The sequence below is a fragment of the Tiliqua scincoides genome, chromosome 4 (genome assembly GCF_035046505.1).
Source record: "Tiliqua scincoides isolate rTilSci1 chromosome 4, rTilSci1.hap2, whole genome shotgun sequence".
Taxonomy (NCBI): domain Eukaryota; kingdom Metazoa; phylum Chordata; class Lepidosauria; order Squamata; family Scincidae; genus Tiliqua; species Tiliqua scincoides.
Genome location: NC_089824.1, coordinates 125,168,240 through 125,188,796, shown reverse-complemented (window position 1 = coordinate 125,188,796; position 20,557 = coordinate 125,168,240). Strand labels below are relative to the sequence as shown.

Below are 20,557 nucleotides of genomic sequence, written 5' to 3'. Positions count from 1 at the left end.
TACATATGTATGTATACAGGTGTATGCTGCTAAACAACCGACTGCTTAATGACAGACTGTATACACAATGATGGTCAAAGCACAAAGAAGAGGCTCTTAATCAAGTCTCCCATAGCCTGCAGAAGAGTGTCTGTTTACACAATAAAGAGGCTCTTAACTCAAAGAAGAGGCAATCTGTCTTCAGTAGCCTATGTAGCCAGCTAGTGTCTGGAAGGGAGTGTCTGTTTACACAACAAAAACCCTAGATAGGGCTGAATGTTCGCTTAACAACCTAATTGCATAATAACCGGAGTGGAGACATATCCCAGTCCTTAAGTGACACATACCTCTATTTGTATATATTTTGTTCCTGAAATAAGTCCTCTTTTGTTTGTTCTTATTTTTTTTTGTCCTTGTTGCAGGAAAAAGTTATTTTTTTCAGAATGTAAAGGAAATGTTACTTCTGATTTGTGACACAGTGTCTGAGTCACTGCATTTGTCAGTCTCTGTGTGGGTTTCCATGACCGTTTCTTCCACGTCTGAATGATTTTGTTTTCAGTCATCCAATAGTAAGAGCTACATGGAACGCTAAACTGTTAAATACTTGTTCAACCAATTGGCTCGTACAAGTATGTTTTAAAAAATTGTCTGAATTTGGATTTTGACTTGGTTCCATGTGTATCTCACTAAGGATTAATGGAAAACACCTTTGTGGTATTCTTAATAAAAATAATTCCTATATTACCACCTATGCATATGCAGCTTTACAAAGAATAAAGAGTGTGAGAAGAAAAACAGTTGTGCAACGGAATGCCAAAAGTATCTGTTGTTACAGCAGGGATAACCTTCTGTCCATCACGTAGTTTACATTTCTGTTATGTGTGTAAGACTAATCAAAAGTTTTGTTTTTATTTCCAGGGAACGTCCAGAGAGTACCTTTGATTTGGTACTACAGGTAAAATGCCAAGCTACTGAAAATGAAGGTAATACACTTCATCTGTTTGTGTTCATCCTTGTAAATGAGGTGCGGAAAACATGTGACATGTTATCTATTTTCCTCCTGTTTTTTGGTTGGTTGTTTTATGTAACAGATAAAAAGCATGCTTAATAGCTAATGTAAATTGATTTTTTTGTGACGCTAGATTTTTTGTAATGGGAACATTTATTAACTGCAACTTACAATAGAACAATGGTATCTGTGGGGCTTCCATTCCAGAACCCCTGTGGATACTCCGGCTGATTTTAAAGGGCTTAAAAATGTATGCCAAAACTGATTTTCCTACCTTCAAGTGGCCAAACCATGCCATTTCTCAGCTTCTACATCAATTTGTAGACCTAAAAGATCCATTTCTGGGTTAACTGGAGGTTCCTTGTTCTCTCAGCTTTACCCCAGAAAGCCCTTTAAAATTGGCCAATGGTATCTGCTGTCATCCACAGTGAAGTAAATTCACAGATGTTGGGTACTGTGTGTCCACTGTATTTTCTTACATGTGTTTTATTTGTGACTGTTATTGTTAGATGTGGCCATGAAAGTGTTCAACCCGAGAGTGGTTGCATTTTGCTTTAAGTTTTAGCTTAGGCTTCCTAACCTTTTCCGGTTTGTACTCTTTAATGGATCTAATAAATTGTATGCTAGCAGTATATATAATTATAGTGTTTAGCCAGGAATTGGATAGCTCTCTTTGACTATGAGAGCATAAGCAATTATGCTGCTGGCTTAAGATGCTAGCTGCTGTCACTGTGCTTCTGTTTCCTCAATTAGTGGAGGTTGCCACATATTAGAAGGGACAGGTTTGATTCATGCAATAACTACATTCCTCTGCCCTAACTTGGACCTGACCATAATGTGTTAGACACACCAGGAAAAAATGAGGAAATCCAAACCAGGTATTGATTGATTTCTTATAAGCAGGCTGATGGTGGAGAGGAGGCTAGGATCTAGTTCAGGGAACAAGGATTCGGGGATCCTTTTAACCTCTTCTCACTCCAAAGTACATACCGCGGATAAATAATACAGTAGCATTTAGTGGTTTGGCAAGACTTAGACATTTGGGTTAGAACCTTATGAATTATCACAGTGGTACTTAAACTTTTCTGGCCAGTGGCTCCCTTGACTCCTGTGGCTGTTGGCCATGACTCCCCACCATGTTCCTGAGGGTTGGAAGTGACATCATTAAACAGGAAGTGGCCAGAAATATTAACTATATTAATATTAATCATATTAATCATATTAATTAAATGCAGATCTTAAAAATATATTATTAATACACAGCAATATACATGCTTTATAACTGATCAGCTGCTGATCACTGTTGGAGACAGGATGCTGGAGTAGGTAGATTTTGTCTGGTCCAGGAAGACTCTTTTTTTTTTTTTAACTTTGTAAGCAAACCAATAGAATTGTTTTATCAAATGAACTTTGTGAACAACCAGTCTGACCAACATTACATACACGCACCCCTGTGGACCCCAATCCAACTAGTCATTTCTCCCATTCTCTTTAGGTAGGATTGAACCCTTTTATTAATTTAATGAAATTAAATTTTTCCAGCAGCTGGTGGGGAAAACAAAAATAGACCATGAAAATATATCAGAGCTGATAAGGGTTTGGTAAGGAAGCTGATTTGTCTCCTGTACTAGGAGATGCACAGCCCAATCCTACACACGCCTACTCAGAAGTAAGTCAAGTCCCATTAGAATCAATGGGGCTTACTCCCAGGAAAGTGTGGATAGGATTGGGCTGGTAATCACTTCATCAATGGCTGATAAGTATTCCCTTCAAATAGCAAGATTCATTACTTTAAAAATACAGCCTTTCCTCTTCAGTCAAACGACAAGATTAATAAATCACTTTAAAAACAGTACCCTTTTTCTGATCCTGGCCAAGTAAAGTGTGTGCTTCTCTCTCCCCCCCCCCCCTTTGCTAGCTGCATGGAAGCAACTTTAAGACCCCTGGTGACTGGTAAAATAGGAAGCGTTTTATTTGGGGAGGGGGAGGAAAGCAGGAAGGTTTGGAGATTGAAAGGGGGGGAGTGGAAGAGGGAGGGGGTTGAAAAGAGAGATTTCACTTTGATGAGAAGCGATCCCAGGCTGGGAACTAGGAACCAACCAGACAAGGATCAAGGAGGGTTTCTTTCTGACGGTCAGCAAGGACAAGGATGCTTGGTACTTGCCAGATGGGGGTTGGAGTCGAAGAGCTTTGGAAACAACATGCTGCGAACACAGAAGGCGGCAACTTCAGAGTGGAGGGAGAAGAGGGTGGGGCGGCAGCAGCCACTCTTGCAGTCACTCTTGGAGGGTGCAGCTGAGCAATTCCCGTTTCTTCTGCTTTAAAAAAAAAGCGCAGAAGACTGGCTCATATTCTGCCCAGGGGTGTGACTGTATTGCTGCGAGAGGACATCCTGCGCCTCTCCTTTGAATTCCTGGCGCCTCCCTAAGGAGCCGCGCCTCACAGTTTGAATAGCACTGAATTATCAGAATAAACGTGATTTATTGCGGAAACAGAAACGGTAGGTACAAATAGTCAAATAAGAAAATAACCCCAAAATACAATTGCAAATTTAACAAGTTGTACATTAAAAATACTATAAGCATGAAATGCATAGTTCTTAGTTTTTGTATCTTGTACTAGTTACTTCAGAAGTATATGCTTAGAAGTTATGATGAAAAATAAATGCACACGTTTTATTATTCCATTCATACAGCTTCCATTTCAGTCCAAGTACATCTCACCTCATTTTGGACAGGGTTCACAGATACTAGATTTTGGTTAGTTGATATTTAAACAAGTGATAATAGACAAGCCTCAAACTCCTCTGTTTAGAGCAACTTTCGCCAAATTTGTGGCTGCTGTAAAAAAAAGCTGTCCCTGTTTGGAATGGGGCTTACCATTATGCCTCCACGCTGTGTGTATACTCAGTAGATCTTGGCACCAGGATGCTCTGGGAAGTCATGTCTGTTGCCCAGAGTCCCAGAAGGCTGTGCAACAAGATGTCCAGGCAGATGCAACTGGTGTCAGGCAGAGCATTCCAATGCCCAGATCTACTGAGAATACATGTGGTGCAGTGGGGGAATGGTAAAACTCTGCTCATGGAGCAGAGGGCTTTCGCTAAACCCCAGATCCAGCCCTGTTTTAGAGGAAAAGAAATTCTTGCACAAAGTTATTTGATCAATCCTAGGAAAAAAATTTTTAAAGTAGAATTAACTATTCAGATTTTTGTCACATGGAATAAAAATGTTTTTCTGAGGTTGATCTGTGTCTTTGTGCTGATCTGCCTGTTCAGAAAAATTACATAGGGTAGCTCTCTTTAAATAAAAGCATCTCAGATGTGGGCAGGGAATTGCATGTTTTTCCATGTTGCAAACTCCATGCTTGGGAAAGCATATCAGAGAAGGCTCTAGGCCAGGAGTAGGCAACCTACAGTCTGCAGGCCAAATCCAACCCACCAGCTGAAATAATCTGGCCTGTAGTCCCAAAGAGAGACATCTACCCAGCTCGTGATGGTTTCTGGGTCCTAGAAAGAGTTATTCTGGACAAGACCAGTATATTACCTATTATTTAATGTATACAGGTTGTTTAAAAAAATCATATATTTATAAAGATAAAAAAATTACCTTTCATCTTGCTTTTCTGGCAATTTCTGGTAATATTACTATAAGGTAATATACTGGTCTTGGCCAGAATTGTAGAACTCTTTCTGGGATCCAGAGTTTTTTATTTCATGATTTGCTAACTGTATTACAGCATTAGTTGCTAACTTGTTTCAAGGCTAACTCCTGGTGTTGGCCTGCATGTTGCAGATGCTGCTGTAGTGTAGTGGCTAAGAGACTGAGCTATGAATCAGGACTTCCCCATTCAAAGTTTGACTGCATACATTTTTCAACTAGAAGACAGTGATGTCACTTGCCTTCCTCTAGCAGGCTTCTAGCTTGATTAACAAACGACAAACATGGTGTTGAACTTACGTCAGGATCAAATAAGCACTGAAAATAGCATCAAACTTACATGTATGGAGGCTGCCATGATTAATATCTTGGAGCTTGAACAAAGGATGTATGGAGGCTGCCATGTTTAATACCTTCAAGTTCAAAAGAAAAGTTGCAAGCATGGCTAAAAAGTGTACACGACTGTAATGTGCTGGGAGGATTTACATTCACCTGTCCAGCACTACTGGTGGTGCTAGCAGCACAAGTCTCTGCCATGAAGTCACTGAGTGGTCTTAGGCCTGTGGTTCTCAAACTCGAAGGGAGTTTGAGGTCTGCAGTAAATCCTTGCAGAGGAGGGGGGAAGGCAGTGGGGCAGAGGAAAGGCAGTGACACGATCCCCTGTGGGTACTCACCAGTCCCTGCAGCAGCCTCCCTGGGGTGCAGGGAGCCCTGCACAAGCATCTGCTTAAAAAGTGAAGCGCAGCAATCGTGCCCCGCCTCCGCAAAACCGGAGTGCGATCACTGTGCTTTTTGAGCTTTGGGGAGCCCTGCAGACGCTCACGCAGGGCTCCCCGTACCCCAGGGAGGCTGCTGCAAGGACTGGTGAGTACCTGCCAGTCCCTGCAGCCCCCTTAGCGACATGATCCTGGGGATCATGTCATACCTCCACCCTGACCCTTAAGAGGAAAGAGGCCAGGGCATTCTGGCTGGGGCGTTGCGACGCCCAAGTTTGAAAAGCCCTGTCTTAGGCAAACTCCTCCATCTCAGCTTCAGTTCCCCAGGAGCAATATGGGGATCATAATACCTTCCTTACAAGTGGTTGTCAAGATATTAACATTCTGAATTGTCTGGATCTGGGGTATTTGAGAAAAACCTTCCATTTGGATCTCCTGATATTTTAGGATCTTCACATGGGTCCCTGTGGATGTCACCTTTGTTTCATGCCAGATGCAAGGGAGTGGCAACAGGATGTATGTATCTTGTTGTCTTGTGTGCTCCCAGGAGCATCTGGTGGGCCACTGTGAGATGCAGGAAACTAAATGGATCCTTGGCTTGATTTAGCAGGGCTCTTTTTATGTTCTTAAGTTACACTGGCAAGGTCTTTTTGGCAGTTGCACCTATTTGGTGAAATGCTTCCTCTTATGAAGTCTGTGGTTGTTGATTGCCAGGAAGCCAACAAAGACCTGTTGGGGATGTATATGGATTTGCTGTTTGCTATTAAATGTTGATTTTTTTTTTTTGGTGACCTTAACTGATTTTTAAGATTTACTTGTCTGGATTTTAAAGTATCATGATTTATTTTTGTAAGCTGCCTTTGGGAAGATGAAGAAAAAACAACAAATACTGTATTCCAGGGAGAAGCTATCAGAAGAACATTATCCTTACCTGCTTTGCTTTGAATTACACACCTGCGTCAGCTTCTGCTATTGCTACTCTCATTTTACAATTTTGTTAAGTTTTATCTTTCCTCATTTACATTCCAGTTTTCAATCTGTTCTCTGATTTTGGATCAGTGGCTAAGAGCACAATCCTATGCATGTCTGCTCAGAAGTAAGTCCCATTATAATCAATGAGGCTTACTCCCAGGAAAGAGTGGATAGGATTTGTAGCTTGAGACTGTTAACTAGACCGGGGTGCCCAAACCCCGGCCCGAGGGCCACTTGCGTTTCCAGTGAGCCCCCAGTTTCCAATGAGCCTCTGGCCCTCCGGAGACTTACTGGAGCCCTTGCTAGCCCAATGCAACTGTTCTGCGTGTAAGGGTGACCTCTCGCATGAACTGCGAATGAGGGATCCCTCCACTGCTTGCTGTTTCACGACTGTGATGCTGCAGCAGCAGTGAAGGAAAGGCCGGTCTTGCTTTGTGTAAGGACTTTTAGAGGCTTGAGCTATTGCAAGACCTTCATTCATTCATATAAGTCCCATCTCTAATATATTCATTTATGTAAATATATGTAAATTTATTCAAATTTGAAATGTAAATTAATTCTTTTTTATTCCCGGCCCCCGACACAGTGTCAGAGAGATGTGACCCTCTTGCCAAAAAGTTTGGACACCCCTGAACTAGACTCTTGTGTATGTGTTTCTCCTCCTTTCCTTTTTCTTTCTGCTAGTTCTAGATTGCTTTTGCACTCAGTGTGATGGCTGAGCTTTCTTCACTCCCTCCTTTTTCCCTATCTGTTTCACTATGACACTTTGAACATTGTGCCATTGCTGGAAGGCTTCAAGGAAGGCTGGAAGGCTGATCTGATTAATCGGTCAGGTAGTTTGTGGATAGTTTGTCTTTATCATCTGAGTTGACCAAGAACAATAGCCCTAGCTAGCTTGCCTGCTGGGATTAGTGTGTGCCAGCCAATTGGTTATTCAAACCCAAACAGAGGGCAGATAGGAACTGTAAACCATCCAGTTGGGTAGACCTGATGTAATTGAATCTAGATTTCTTAATAAGGTCAGGTCCAAAGATACCAGGGTGTGTTCTCTTCTGGCTCTCTCAGAGGAATTTGTGCACACCCAATTCTAGCCACCTTTCTAGGGATCAGAAAGGTGTATTGGCATCTGGAAAGCTGAGGACCCAAATGACTATAATTAGGAACCAGTGAGCTAACATGAGTTAGTGGATTTATTTTGCTTTCAAGTTGGTTTGTAATTGTTTGTCTCTGATTTTGCTTAGATACACACTTGGGCACTTTCAGTATTCATGTCAGTTCCAAGTTTGCTTCTTGTATTCTTTTTCCCTTGTATTTTCCTTTGTGTTTTAGTAAACTCTTTTCAAGTGTAATTTGTCACCTACCATTGTTGGTTGAACTTACCAGTGCCCCAGTTACCCTGGACTCTTGGCTACCTGCTACAGCATAAACCTTTGAGAATTCTCAAGGTTGGTATCTTTCTGTCTGGCTTTGTCCTTGTGGTGGCAGTGGACTTTACCATTTTTAGCTCTGGGTAAAGAGGCAGATCTGGGATGTACACACATTATTATTATTGTTATTGTTGTTATTGTTATTGTTAACAGTATTTATATACCGCTTTTCAACTAAAAGTTTACAAAGCAGTTTACAGAGAAAAATCAAATAACTAAATGGCTCCCTGTCCCAAAAGGGCTCACAGTCTAAAAAGATGCAAATGAATACCAGCAGACAGCCACTAGAACAGACAGTGCTGGGGTGAGGTGGGCCAGTTACTCTCCCCCTGCTAAAAAAAAGGAACACCACACATGGTGAGAGTTATGAAGTCACTGCACTTTGCACTTTCTGCACTTTGAAAGCAATCACCTTCTGAGTTCGTTTTTCACGTCTGACTTCCTAGCCGTATGCTAGTAACAGCTTAAAGGGAGCATCTGGTGCCAGTTACGCAGAAATAGTTTTTGAAAACTTTTCTAATAATCTTTTCTGTGTAAGGTTCCAGCCTGTATTCCTTATCACTTCTGTGTAATTTTGATCACAGACTCCTTGGGGCAGAGTCCTGTCTTACTGTGCAATTTGTTGGTAGTACAGTATAGTACTGTGTTCGAGAAATACATCTATTAAGGCATAATTTAGGTAGAGAATGTTTTCAGCTTTACAAGAGATTATTCCTCCAGCAGGAATTTAAAAATACAGCAAATATTTGTCTTGTTAAGCAGAGCATTTCCAAGTTTGATGCTATATAACAGCTGATGTTTTTTGTAAAAATAAAATATATATATTAACAAATAGCCTTGTTAATGTGAGAGAGGGCAGCCAGCTGACAATCCATCAATCATTCTCTCCTCAGGCACTTAGAACAGCTTCATTCCAAGACAAGTGGCCCCTCCCTTTCCCCTGAGCAAGTGAAAGAAAGATAATCACTTTGCATTCCTTCCCAGCGCTGTGCTCTGGGTCAGGGGTCTCCAAACTTTTTGGCCAGAGGGCCGCATCAAATACCTGGCGTGGTGTTGAGGGCTGGAAAAAAAAATTTAAATTTAAAATTTATATAAATAAATTAGGGATAGATGAGTGAATAAATGAATGAAAGGGCCTCTATGGCCCTAGAACACCCTCCAGAAATAACCAGAACATAGTTCCTGTCACGTTCAGCCAAGTGGGCCAGAGGCTTTCAAGGGACAAGAGGCTGGCCATGGGCCAGATCAGGGGTCGGCAACCTGCGACTCTAGAGCCGCATGTGGCTCTTTCAGCTGTCTGCTGCGGCTCCTCCAGGTGAAAGTGGCAAAGAGTGTAACAGGAGGCACCTGTGTTGGGAGTGCAGGCTGCTTCCCTCCACCCCCTGAGCTCACTGCCCTCCTCTCCCTTCACCCCCACCTGCCCCACATTGGTTTCCCTTTCCAATTTTTCCCCGCTCTGCAGGCTTAAGCTCCCTGTTTTTCCCTTCCCCAACTCTCCAGCAGGCTCAGCCAATCAGCATCCAGCAGGCTCCTGGCTTTTTCTGTTGGAATGGCTCAGGGCCCTTCACTGGCTGACCACCAGCCAATCCTGAGCCGCCCTCCTCCTCAGCCATTGCCAGCCCTTGCAGCCCGCCTTTCCCTGAGCAGGTCCCCACTCAGTACAAGGAGAGGCTTTTCCTCCACAGCAGAGGAGACCCTGTGTGTCTACTCAGTAGTAAGCCCCATTACAGTGGATGAAGCTTGCTCCCAGGAAAGGGTGCCTGGGATTGTAGCCGTGGAGCCTGCTCCTATGCGTGTCTACTCAGTTGTAAGCCCCATTACATTGGATGAAGCTTACTCCCAGGAAAGGGTGCCTGGGATGGCAGCCTTGGCACCTGCTCCTATGCGTGTCTACTCAGTTGTAAGCCCCATTACAGAGGATGAAGCTTACTCCCAGGAAAGGGTGCCTGGGATGGCAGCCTTGAAGCCTGCTCAAGGCCAAGCGCAAGGACGGGTGAGTGGGAGCAGGTCTGTTCCAGAGTAAGCCCCTGGGCTACTCCCAGGAAGGTGTGGAGGGCTGTATCCTCAGCCTCCTCCTGTGCAGGTCTACTCACAAGTAAGCCTCGCTGTAGTCAGTGAGGCTTCCTCCCAGGAAGGTGTGGAGGGCTGCAGCCTCAGCCCCCTCCTATGCAGGTCTACTCACAAGTAGTCAGTGAGGCTTCCTCCCAGGAAAGTGTGGAGAGGACTGCAGCCTGAGAGCTCCAACCAACTTGTCTGCTCAGAAGTCCCATTGTAGCCAATGGGGCTTACTCCCAGGATAGTGTGGAGAGGGTTGCAGCCTGAGGGAGGGAGGGCAGGCAGGCAGGGCAGAAGCTGGCCTGTGTTTGCCCCCCCTTCCCCCCTTCTGGCTTCTTCTCTGGAGTCTGTCCTTTTTTCCTTCCAGCAGGGTGCCTCTGGAAGGTGGGGGGAGTTCTTTAGTATCCATGTAAGATAAGGAGATGTCATAACCGACATATGTATTGGAATCCTGGAAGATCTGGTGAGGAGGTAGATGTGGTGTCTGCATTGGCCCCTTTAAGGGTAAGGCCTGGGCATCCAGCAGAGTGTGCTGCACAGCTGCAGCCACTGGAAGGCAATAGGGCCCTCAGGGATATAAGGAGCACTTGAGGCAGGAAGGGGGTGTGGGTTGTAGAAGGAGTGCAGGTTGGAGGTGAGCTGGGCTTATTGACTTTGACTTGGATTGACTGATTTGACTGACTTACTTTGGAATCTGATCTTGGACTGTGACTTGGCTTATTGACTTTGGACTCTGCCCTGGATGCTCTGACTGACTTTGTGACTAATGGACTGCTGGAGACACTGGAGTTTGGTGTGTGGCTGCTGTGCATAAGACCTGCTGAGAACCCAGGGTCTGCTGTAGTTGTGGGAGGCTGCTGGCAGGAGAGAGAACATCTGGAGGTGGGGTCCAGCAGGACTACAGGGCAGAACCAGGGTCATTTGTTGGGGGAAAGAAGAGGAGCTAATTTGCTTAAAGTGGGCCTAATTCTCCAGGCAGAGAATGGCCTTGGAATCAGGCAAAACACCATAGAGGACCAGGCGTCTGAAAACACAGGACAAGAATGTATAACTAAAAGCTACAAGAGGGGGCTACATTATTAAAATGGGACCTAAAAGAGCATAAAGGTGAAAAAACTATATATGCAGTATTATCTTCATTTTAGATGTCAAAAGGGTTTTGTGGCTCCTGAGGTTTTTTTTCCTCCGGAAAATGGGTCCAAATGGCTCTTTGAGTGTTTAACGTTGCCGACCCCTGGGCCAGATAGAGGCTTGCCACAGGCTGCATCTGGCCCCTGGGCCGGGGTTTGGAGACCCTTGCTCTGGGTGAAGGCAGGGGTTGCTGCCTCAAAGTGAAGCCTTTCTAAGTGCCTGGAGGGAAAATGTCTACCTAATGACTGTCTTACATGACAAAGGTCAGCAAGGCTGTTTTTAAATCGTCTAGCAAAGGGATATTGTTTTTAAAATGGATTTGCTTTAATGCGATTTTTGCCATCCACATGAGTTCTGGGAACAGAATCTTTGCAAATAACGAAGCCCAACCTGTATATAGTAAAAAAATTGTAGAAATTTGAAGGGCTAATTATCATCTTGTGTGAGTGTCATCACTTCTAGATATTGTTTGCCTTCATCATGTATCACAGCCCCCTTTTCTTGTATCATATGCTTCCATCTTCAGGCATGCCCTTTTTAAAACCCATATCTGCCCAAATGCCCTATAGGCAGCCCCTATATGTTGTTTGTGTACACCCACAAGCACAGATAAAGACAGACAATTTAAACCCAGATCAAAGAGTAAATAGCAGCATCCAAGTGACATGGAAAATGATACCCTGACCAGAACTTATTTTGTGCTTGGACTCAACCCTTATACAGTGAGTCATGCTTTGTTTAGAATTATGCCAACAAAGGGAAAACATTTTATAAAAATGTGTAAAATATATAGTTTCTGATACTACTCTTTTTCTGCCACTGAACCTTATGCTGGTACTCTGTAATAATCATATCACGCACTCTGTTTCACCACTATCTGCTTCAGCTCATGTTTTGAACTTCTGTACCATGTGACTGAAGCCACACCCATACCATATACTGTATAGGACCCAACTTGTACAGATTTATGCACCTCATCCACTTCACAGACAGAAAGCATGGGCAATGCAGCAGAACTTGTGCCAGGGTTTCAAGGAACAGCAGGCACAAGAAGCATAAACCACAATTTCTTTGTTACAATTCATCTGTAATATCTATGTTAAATCTTGACTAAACTGCATGCTTTTCCAGCCTGTGCCACCAACGAATACACATGAGTAGAAAATTCATTTGGACCGTAAATATGTAAATCAATTAAATCATATGTATAAAGCAAGACTCAGCAAATTGCTTTTACCAGTGCAAAGTTTTCTTGCCCTCCTCTAATCAAAGTTCTTCCTACTACAAAACTTACCATTTGCAGTTATGGCAGTTTCTAATGGAGTCCTTTAATTTTACTTTAGCCATCTAGGAACTGCTGTTCTAGTGGAGGTTCGATTTGGTGTTAGGACTCAGGTGTTTCTCCCTGACCTACATGGTTGGTGTTATTACATGTAAGTGTAATTTCAGCCACATGAAAAAGGAACTTCAAGGCAGCTAGTGGAATCTTTAAAGGACTCCTAGTGTCACATGGAAAAGTATTGTATGTCCATTTAACTGTAATGGTGATGATGGGAGGTCCTCTTTTTGAACCGAATAAGCATACAGTTGAGGTTCTCTATTAAAAATCATAATGCTTTCATCATAAAATTATTCTACCCTGTCTTGAAACGAATAATGATCTTTGCTCTTTTGACCGTTGTGAGCTGTTCATGCATTTTACACCTCTAATTGATACCTTTTTTGATCTTCAACTTTAAATTAATAAATTTAACATAAGATGTAACAAATTTGACAGTTATCCAGTATTGTAGGTCTAGCCTTAAATAGATTTTCATGCTAGGATAATCTTTTGAATATGTCATACTTAAAAATGAGGCCCATTCACTCTGTTCCTGCACCCTTTTCTTCTTTATGAAAGAGATTTGTATTTTAAATGGGCTTTCTTCTTCGCATCCCATCTGCTCACTGCGCTTGATCTTACCGTGAAGTTGGACTGAGTTTATGACATCACAGTCATAAATGTTGCTGTGGAAATATCAGAAGCAGAAAATTATGTTCTCCCTGCAAAGACTGAGCTGCAGGAAAGACTGGGTTAGGAAGCAGAGAGACCTTTGTATGACCTACATAGCTTCAGGATTTTTGTCAGAATATTCAGAATGTTCATGCTGATGGGAGTTCTGTAAAGCTTTCTGTATTAAAAATGCATTTGCTTAAGTATTTAATTGTTAAAAAGTAGCATACTTATTTTCTAAATATATTGTATTCTTTGATAGGCATGAGAACCTTTGAATCAGTTTCATCGCATTAAAACTGTTTAAATTTGCAGTTAAGGGCATGATTGTGGTGTGTTGCTCCATGTACATAAACTTTTAAATGTTAAATACAATTTTTTCTTATAGTTGCTCAGTCTATTCCCCCCCCCCCCCGGCCACTGATTGATGATACCTTCTGTGTGGCTCTGACCATCAACAAGGCTGATTGAAATGGTTGCCTCAGACAGCAGATTGCTGGTGTGTGTGTGTGTGCGCCCAACTTTGTCTGCCCACTTATCTCCACTACTGGAAGTGTGGTGGACAGGAGCGTAGTGGGACACAGCTTCCCCATTACTTCCTCTTCTGCTCTGTACCTCTGTTGCTTCCCATATCCAGGCCATGGGAAGAATAGAGGCTGGCACAGAATGAGCACACTGCCTCAGGAGCCAGGACGTCTTAGATCTAATTCCATTTCTCAACCAAATTCCATTTCTTCCAAATTCCAGTGCTTTGGAAGAAAGCACTGAACTGTATTTTAAGGATTGCTCTCAAATATGAACTCTGCTTTTGCCCTATGCTCCTGTAAAGCAATGTAACTGCCTTCTTGTATGACAGTGCCAGTCACTATCCTTGCAATAGCAGCAGGGTTGGAGTTTGGTCAAAGTGCTGGGGTCATGGTACACTGGTTTCATGAGCAACTGCATCAGTGTCGTCATTCGTTAAGATTAGGCAGACAACCTGTGAAACTGTGAATATTTTTTCTGTGCAGTGGTGGGCAAAACGTAGATGGGGTGATTTGCAAACACTTGGTAATTTGCAGTGGAATGCCAGGCGTTTTGACTCCCTGTAAAAACCTGTATTTTAACATAGATGTGTGAATGCAACGCTGTTAAAAGGTGGGATTCCTAAAAATAACCACCCCACCAATTTTTCTGAAAAATTTTTATGTTGAAAGTGGAAAAGTGAAAGGATTGTTCTACGCAGTTTCCAGAGTGTTAGGGTCACTCCATTTTATGTCCCCAGAGGACAAAAATTACTATTTTAGTGAAACCGAGATACTGGAGTTGTTTGCGGGGTATCCCCCCCCCCCGATGATAACAAAATGAAACTTTGGCATATCGTTGATGGTGAGGACTACACTTTGGAATCCACTTTGTTTGCAGCCCCTCAGTTATAGTTACCTGTAATCAGCTGTGTTACATACTGATTCCCTAGCGCATATAACGTAGGAACCATAGGCCTACCTTGCATATTTCCTCACTTTACAATCACTTTTCATAACTTCCTCATTTGGGGGTGGGATTTTGCTGGGTTTTATTCATATATCACTCTGTGCAACATAATCTTAATGCACCTGAAGTTGCAGGCATTAGCTTGAATCAGTCAGCTGGCAATTCCCACTTCTGCTATCATTCTGTTAAAAAAAACAACTATTCTAAGTTTCAGGCTGCCTTCCTTATCAACACTGCTAAACTGACAGTGCAATCTTGGGCATGCCTACTCAAAAGTAAGTCCCACTGAGTCGACTGGGACTCCCATGTAAATGTTCATAGAATTTCAGCCTTAGACATTTTATTATGGAAGACTTTCCAGCAAGTGACTTGGTGATGATAGGTTCTTTGCTGTTTCTGTTCCAAGGCTGCAAAGCAGATGAGGTACCTGTTGCAGCAGATAGCTCAATGTTAAATATGAGGATTTTTTTCCTCCCCTCAAGCTGCACACAGGGTATTCAGAGGTCAAAGAGGAACCCCTTCCTTGAGGTTGGTGTTACTGAAGGAATAGGTGGCCTGCTAGCCACAGGGCGAGCCATCATCCATAGCAGGGTTGCTCACACTTTTTTGGCTCGAGAGCTACTTTGAAATTCAGCAAGGCCCGGAGATCTACCAGAGTGTTTTTTTTTACAATGTTCGCGCCATCATAACATATAACATTTATGTGTACAATGTATGTTGGTGTACCTTGAGCCCCACTGAGTATAACAGGACTTACTCCTGAGTAGACATGCTTAGGATTAGGCTGTGAGGCTGCAATCCTAGCCACACTTACCTGGGAGTAAGCCCCATTGAGTACAATGGGCCTTACTCCCGGCGTTTCCTCCCAGAGGCACCTGAAGGGGGGGGGGGTCGGCACTCTGTGATCTACTCATTTTGCTTCGCGATCTACCTGTAGATCACGATCCACCTATTGAGCACCTCTGATCCATAGGGTAGTCAGAGGTCAAAAAGGCACCCCCTCCTTGCAAGATCTGGAAGAGCTGGACCTGTGTGTTAAGTTTAAAAAAAAGTTTCGGGGATTTTCTTGTATGAGGCAATTTTTGAGTATGATTTACATAAGGATCTATAGGTTAGCACCATGGACAGTACTAAAAATTTTTTAAATCTGATTTATGTTAGATACTATAACACTGCTGTTTTAGATATATAGGAGCACCTTGAATTTTTTCTGCAGGCATTTAGCTCATTCTGGTGGTTCCCTGAAACTGTTGCAAAAAATGCACCATTGGCATTGTTGCGCAAATGTGCCTTCGGTATAATACAGGATTATTAACAATAGTAACAAAAAAAGGAGCCTTCCCTCTTAAACTAATCTGTTGGAAATGAATCTCTCAAATGTAGAGTTGTGCTTGTATATACAGGTTATCCCATTATATGACTCATGGAGTACAAGTAGGTAATGAGCTCCACTGTTTTGGATTTAGTCTCTCCCTCTTTCTCCCACTGTTTTGCTCTTGAGTCTGGTTGATGGACCTCAGGGTTCTAAAAACAAAACCTGCCAGACTGGAGACTGCCCAAGTCATTCCTATGAAGTCTCCATGAAGTCTCAACTGAACTACGGCTTTTATTGCAAAAATAGCAGTGATAGAAAATCTTACATATGTGATATTTGAGATAAGTTTCTTAGGCCGCAATCCTAACCAACTTTCCAGCACTGACATAAGGGGAATGCAACTCCTAGGTAAGGGAACAAACATTGCAGTACATTGAGGAGGCCTCTAGAACTGCCCCCCCCCAACTGCAGGGTGCAGCACATGCCACACTGGCACAGCTATGCCAGTGCTGGAAAGTTGATTAGGATTGCGCACTTAGTGATAAAAGCATGAAGTAAACTAAGGAGGATAGTATTAGACTTGGGCCCTGATTTTACTGAATGGTTATGGATAAATGGTTGTCTCTCAACTTCAGTTTCTTTATTTGAACAAGGGCAGTAACAGATACATGCTTCTTAAATTGTGTGTGTGTGTGTGTGTGTGTGTGTGTGTGTGTGTGTGTGTGTGTGTGTGCGCGCTTGTGTAAGCATATGAATGAAGGATTCTAAAACACTGCAGTATACAAAATTCTATAGTATTTATAAAAATATTGTCATGTAGGTAGTCCAAGAACAGTTAACATTGGAGCATCTTTACTACCTTTAATGGTGTTTGAGGAATTGTTGTTTTGGTAATTTGCTATATCATTTGTGGTGGTGGATGATAATGTATTTTTTTCTAGCTGGGGTGCAGGTACAGGCATCATTGCCCCCTTGGCTTCATCCCTTAGGGGAAGGTCCATATCAAAAGATGAAGGGAAAGACATCTTGGGCCCAGGTGGGATGCACAAAACAGGCAGTGTGTGTTTATTGCCAATTATGTTTATTGGCAGTTTTAGGGAGAGAGGAAAGAGGTGCAGTGGTGCACACCTGGAAGGATTATATAGTTGCTGGTGGAGTTTATATAGTCCTTAGTCCTGAAGTTACTTTACTGAGGCCAATACCATTTTTTTCATAGGGAATAACATCGCATTCTATGACTGTAGATTAAAAGGGGATAAGAAAGAGTCCCAATTACTTTTCCAGGTCATCTGGATAGTCTAGCTCAGGGGTGTCAAACATAAGGCCCGGAGGCCGGATGCGGCCCCCGAATGCTTTTTATCTGGCCCTCAGGCTTTCAGCTTCTGAGCAGTGCTGAGGTGTTACTGCTGAAAGGGCAGTCCACATGAAAACTGGATTGTCCCTTATCTTGAAATATGATCAAGATTTGCATGTTTTCTCTTCTGTCATTTGCAGCTAAGTGAGAAAAAGTGTTTATTTTTGGTTATGACCTGTTTAATGACATCACTTCCTGTCTGATGACATCACTTATGACCCTCAGGAAACATAATGAATGCTATTCGACCCTCTGTATGAAACTAGTTTGACACCCCTGGTCTAGCTGGTCTGGTGAATTCTGGTCAATGCAGGTGAAGATATCCAGATTGGCACCTGGTTTTTGCATGCTCTCTCAACTTTTCTCCCTTGCTTCTCAGTTCTCCTGCTTCTTTTATCAGTCCCTTGTCTCCTCTAATAGGGTCTCCATAGTTTCTCCCCCTCTTCTCATTTCTTTCCCATTACTTTTTTTCTCTTCTTTCTCCCACATTTGCTTTTACCATGTCCATTGCCTTTCCTTCTTTCTTCCTCCTTATTCCCTGTTCGGATATACGTATTTACTCCTCTCCTTTGCTTGCTTCCTGCCCCTGCTTCTATTTCTTCCACCTTCTCTTCTCCCTATCCTGCCCATGGTTCTCTGTTTTCAGTAATTCCCCTTGCTTGCTCAGCTGGCTCCTGTGAGATCACTGTGAAGCTGGCAGTGTCTCTTTTCAACATGGTGCTCAGGGATGATGTCATTGCCAAGCCCTATCTGTTGGAGCTATTGGCTCCCCACAGTCCTTCTGGGGATCATTGGAGTGATCATGGAATTACCCTGTCTTTGCTATACCTTCACTTGTATACTCCTTCTAAACTTAAGAGTAGAGCTTTCTGGGGAAAAAACAGCACTTAATTATGAATATCTTCTGAATAAATTAATTTGTAATGATACCTTGATGTACCACTTCAATTTACATCAGCAGTGTTCACTAGTGGAACTAATATAGTTGACATAAAAAGTAGCTTACAGTTCACATTGGAACTGGTGTTGAGAGGTTTCTTCAAAAAAGCATTAAGTTTGTGAAAACAAATATTTATTTTATGGCTGTTTGATAAATATTTCTCTCTCTCTCTCTCTCTCTGTGTGTGTGTGTGTGTGTGTGTGTGTGTGTGTGTCTCCTATTTTTATTATTGTTGCTTAATTGTGTTATATTGTTATAATTGTGATGATTATGTTGCTTAATTGTGTTGTGATATTGTATTATTTATTGTGGTATTATATTGCTGTGTACCCCCCTGACTATATATGTTGGAATAGTGGTACCCAATCATATCCTCCCCCATCCCCCACTTGTGCAGCCTTGCCAAAAATGGGCAAGCTGTAACCAATTGGGGGGAGGGGAAGATTGGGAGCTTCAAAGGGGGAAAGGGATTTAAATCCCCTTATACCTCTGTAAGCTCCATCTGGCTCTGTAATGGGTTTTCTTGGACTTATGCCAGTGATTTTGCTGGTGCAAATCTGAGGAGAGAAAGAGGGTGGGGAGGCTGCCCATGGAGGGTGTAGGATCTGGTGTGTGCCATTGCTGATGGATCTGCACCCTCTTGCAGCTTCACTGCCCCCATTCCTTTCTCCTCCCTGCTAAGTCTCGACACCTCCTCTGCTGCTTACCTCTTCCAGGGTGGTGGTGTCCAGGGATCTCCTGACTCGTGTGGGATCCTCTGCTGGTGCTTGGGGAGTGTTCTGTTCTGTGCATGCTTTTTACAGGTGCTTTGCAGCAGTCACCTCTAGCAGTTTGCATGTTCCACTGGCTGCAGGGCCCAATAGTATTGTTCCATTTGATAAAGAACTGGAGTGACTTGCTCAAAGTCATCCAAGTAAACTTGATAGGCGAATGTGGGTTTCAACCATGGATTTTCAATACTATCCAATGCAAAGAGAATGATTCAAAGAGAGGATGTTGGAGTCAGTTGTTTTAAGCACTACACTGATCTTAACAGGTTTCAGGCCTTTTAGCACTTTATCAGACTAATATATATTTTGATCATTTTTTACTGTTTTCCTTACCCGAGCACCACATTTTTAACCTCAACACTAAAACACGGTAGGTGTAGTGACTAATTAAAAACTGTATGCTTAAGTAGTAAGTAGCATGTATTACAGTCAAATAGTAAATTCTTTATTTGCTGAGGTGCTGAGCACTTTGTTACAAGTATGAGCTTTGAAGTGCTTAGTTGTATAACTTAAAGTTTACTTTGTAAGTTAAAGATAGCAATTGCAGAAAGGCTGATTATGTGTCTCTGTAGATCCCTTGCTTTGCAGTATGTGCTTATTTTTCAAAAAGAATTATTTCTTTAAAGTAGTTTCTCTGAACTAGTGTGGTTAAAGCCCTTGTACTAATCAGATAAGTCTCTTCCTTTCTTAGTTCCCTTTCAGAGTTTCACTTGATAAAAGGAAGTCACTATCTGTAATTTGGAAACAACTCTGTACTTAAAAAAAAAAATAACCACTATATTTTGGCATGGCAATGGATTAAACATTTGTCTGCAGAACCGATATAGATCTCACATAATAAAAAATATTTTCTGTTCCTAAGATTATACTACAGGTAGTGGTGCTCTGGTTGCCTCCAGAGGGCTTTCTGCAGCCTGCAGAGGTCATGCACATTTGCCTCCGTCCTCTGTGGGCTTCAGAACATCCCTTACGGGCAAAAAGTAAAAATAAAAAAAATTCCGGTTTTCTTCCGGCCCTTCCCAGGTGCCATAAAAGGCATTAAAATGTTACATTAAAATGTTTTCTGAGGGAAACTGGAAGCTGCATTTTTTTTGGCTGTAAGGGCTGTTCTGAAGCCCACAGAGGCCACAGGTGGATGTGCATGTCCTCTGAGTACTTCAGAAAGGGTTCAGGTTGGGCCAAGGGACCCACACTGAACCAGATGTGCAGATATAAAATCCACGGATAAACAGGCTCAACCTGTACTTATGTAACATATATTAATATTGATAGATATTAGTCGGTTTGAAAGATGTGTCAGTTTTTTCAATGGCTAGTATTTGAATTTGTAGATTGTTACAAGTTGTTGCTAAATGGTGCTTGTTACTATCAGCCAAACAATATGTTTTTCAAAAATTAAATCTATATTAATGACTAGGTCCAAAGGATGGGTGTTTGCCAGGTGTTTGCCTCTGGATGCGCAAAAGGCTCACCACTTCCAACAAGGTTACTATTCTCACTTTGTATGGAGCACCCAAGAAAGTTGTAGGCAGCGTGAAAGACTCTTGGGGCCCAATCGTATCCAACTTTCCAGCGCCGATTCAAAACAAGGGAACAAAACTTATCTTGAGGAGGCATGGTTGCATCTGCACTGGAAAATTGGATAATATTGGACCCTTGGTTTGTGTGCTCCACCTCCTTTTGTTAAAGGGACCACCTGTTGAGGGCCATAGCATATATACCCCTGGTAGCATATAAATACCATATATACCCCTTGTGCTATATAAA

At 42.5% G+C, this 20,557-nt stretch overlaps 1 protein-coding gene across 2 annotated transcripts in view; it reads left to right on the top strand.

The window, feature by feature from the left end:
- Positions 1–20,557, top strand: part of DENND1B (DENN domain containing 1B) — a 251,161-nt gene that overhangs the window by 5,234 nt on the left and 225,370 nt on the right. For both annotated transcript variants that reach the window (XM_066623653.1, XM_066623652.1), the window contains exon 2: positions 898–962. In XM_066623653.1, coding sequence (XP_066479750.1) covers positions 898–962 — 65 coding nt within the window. The remainder of the gene's footprint in view (positions 1–897; positions 963–20,557) is intronic.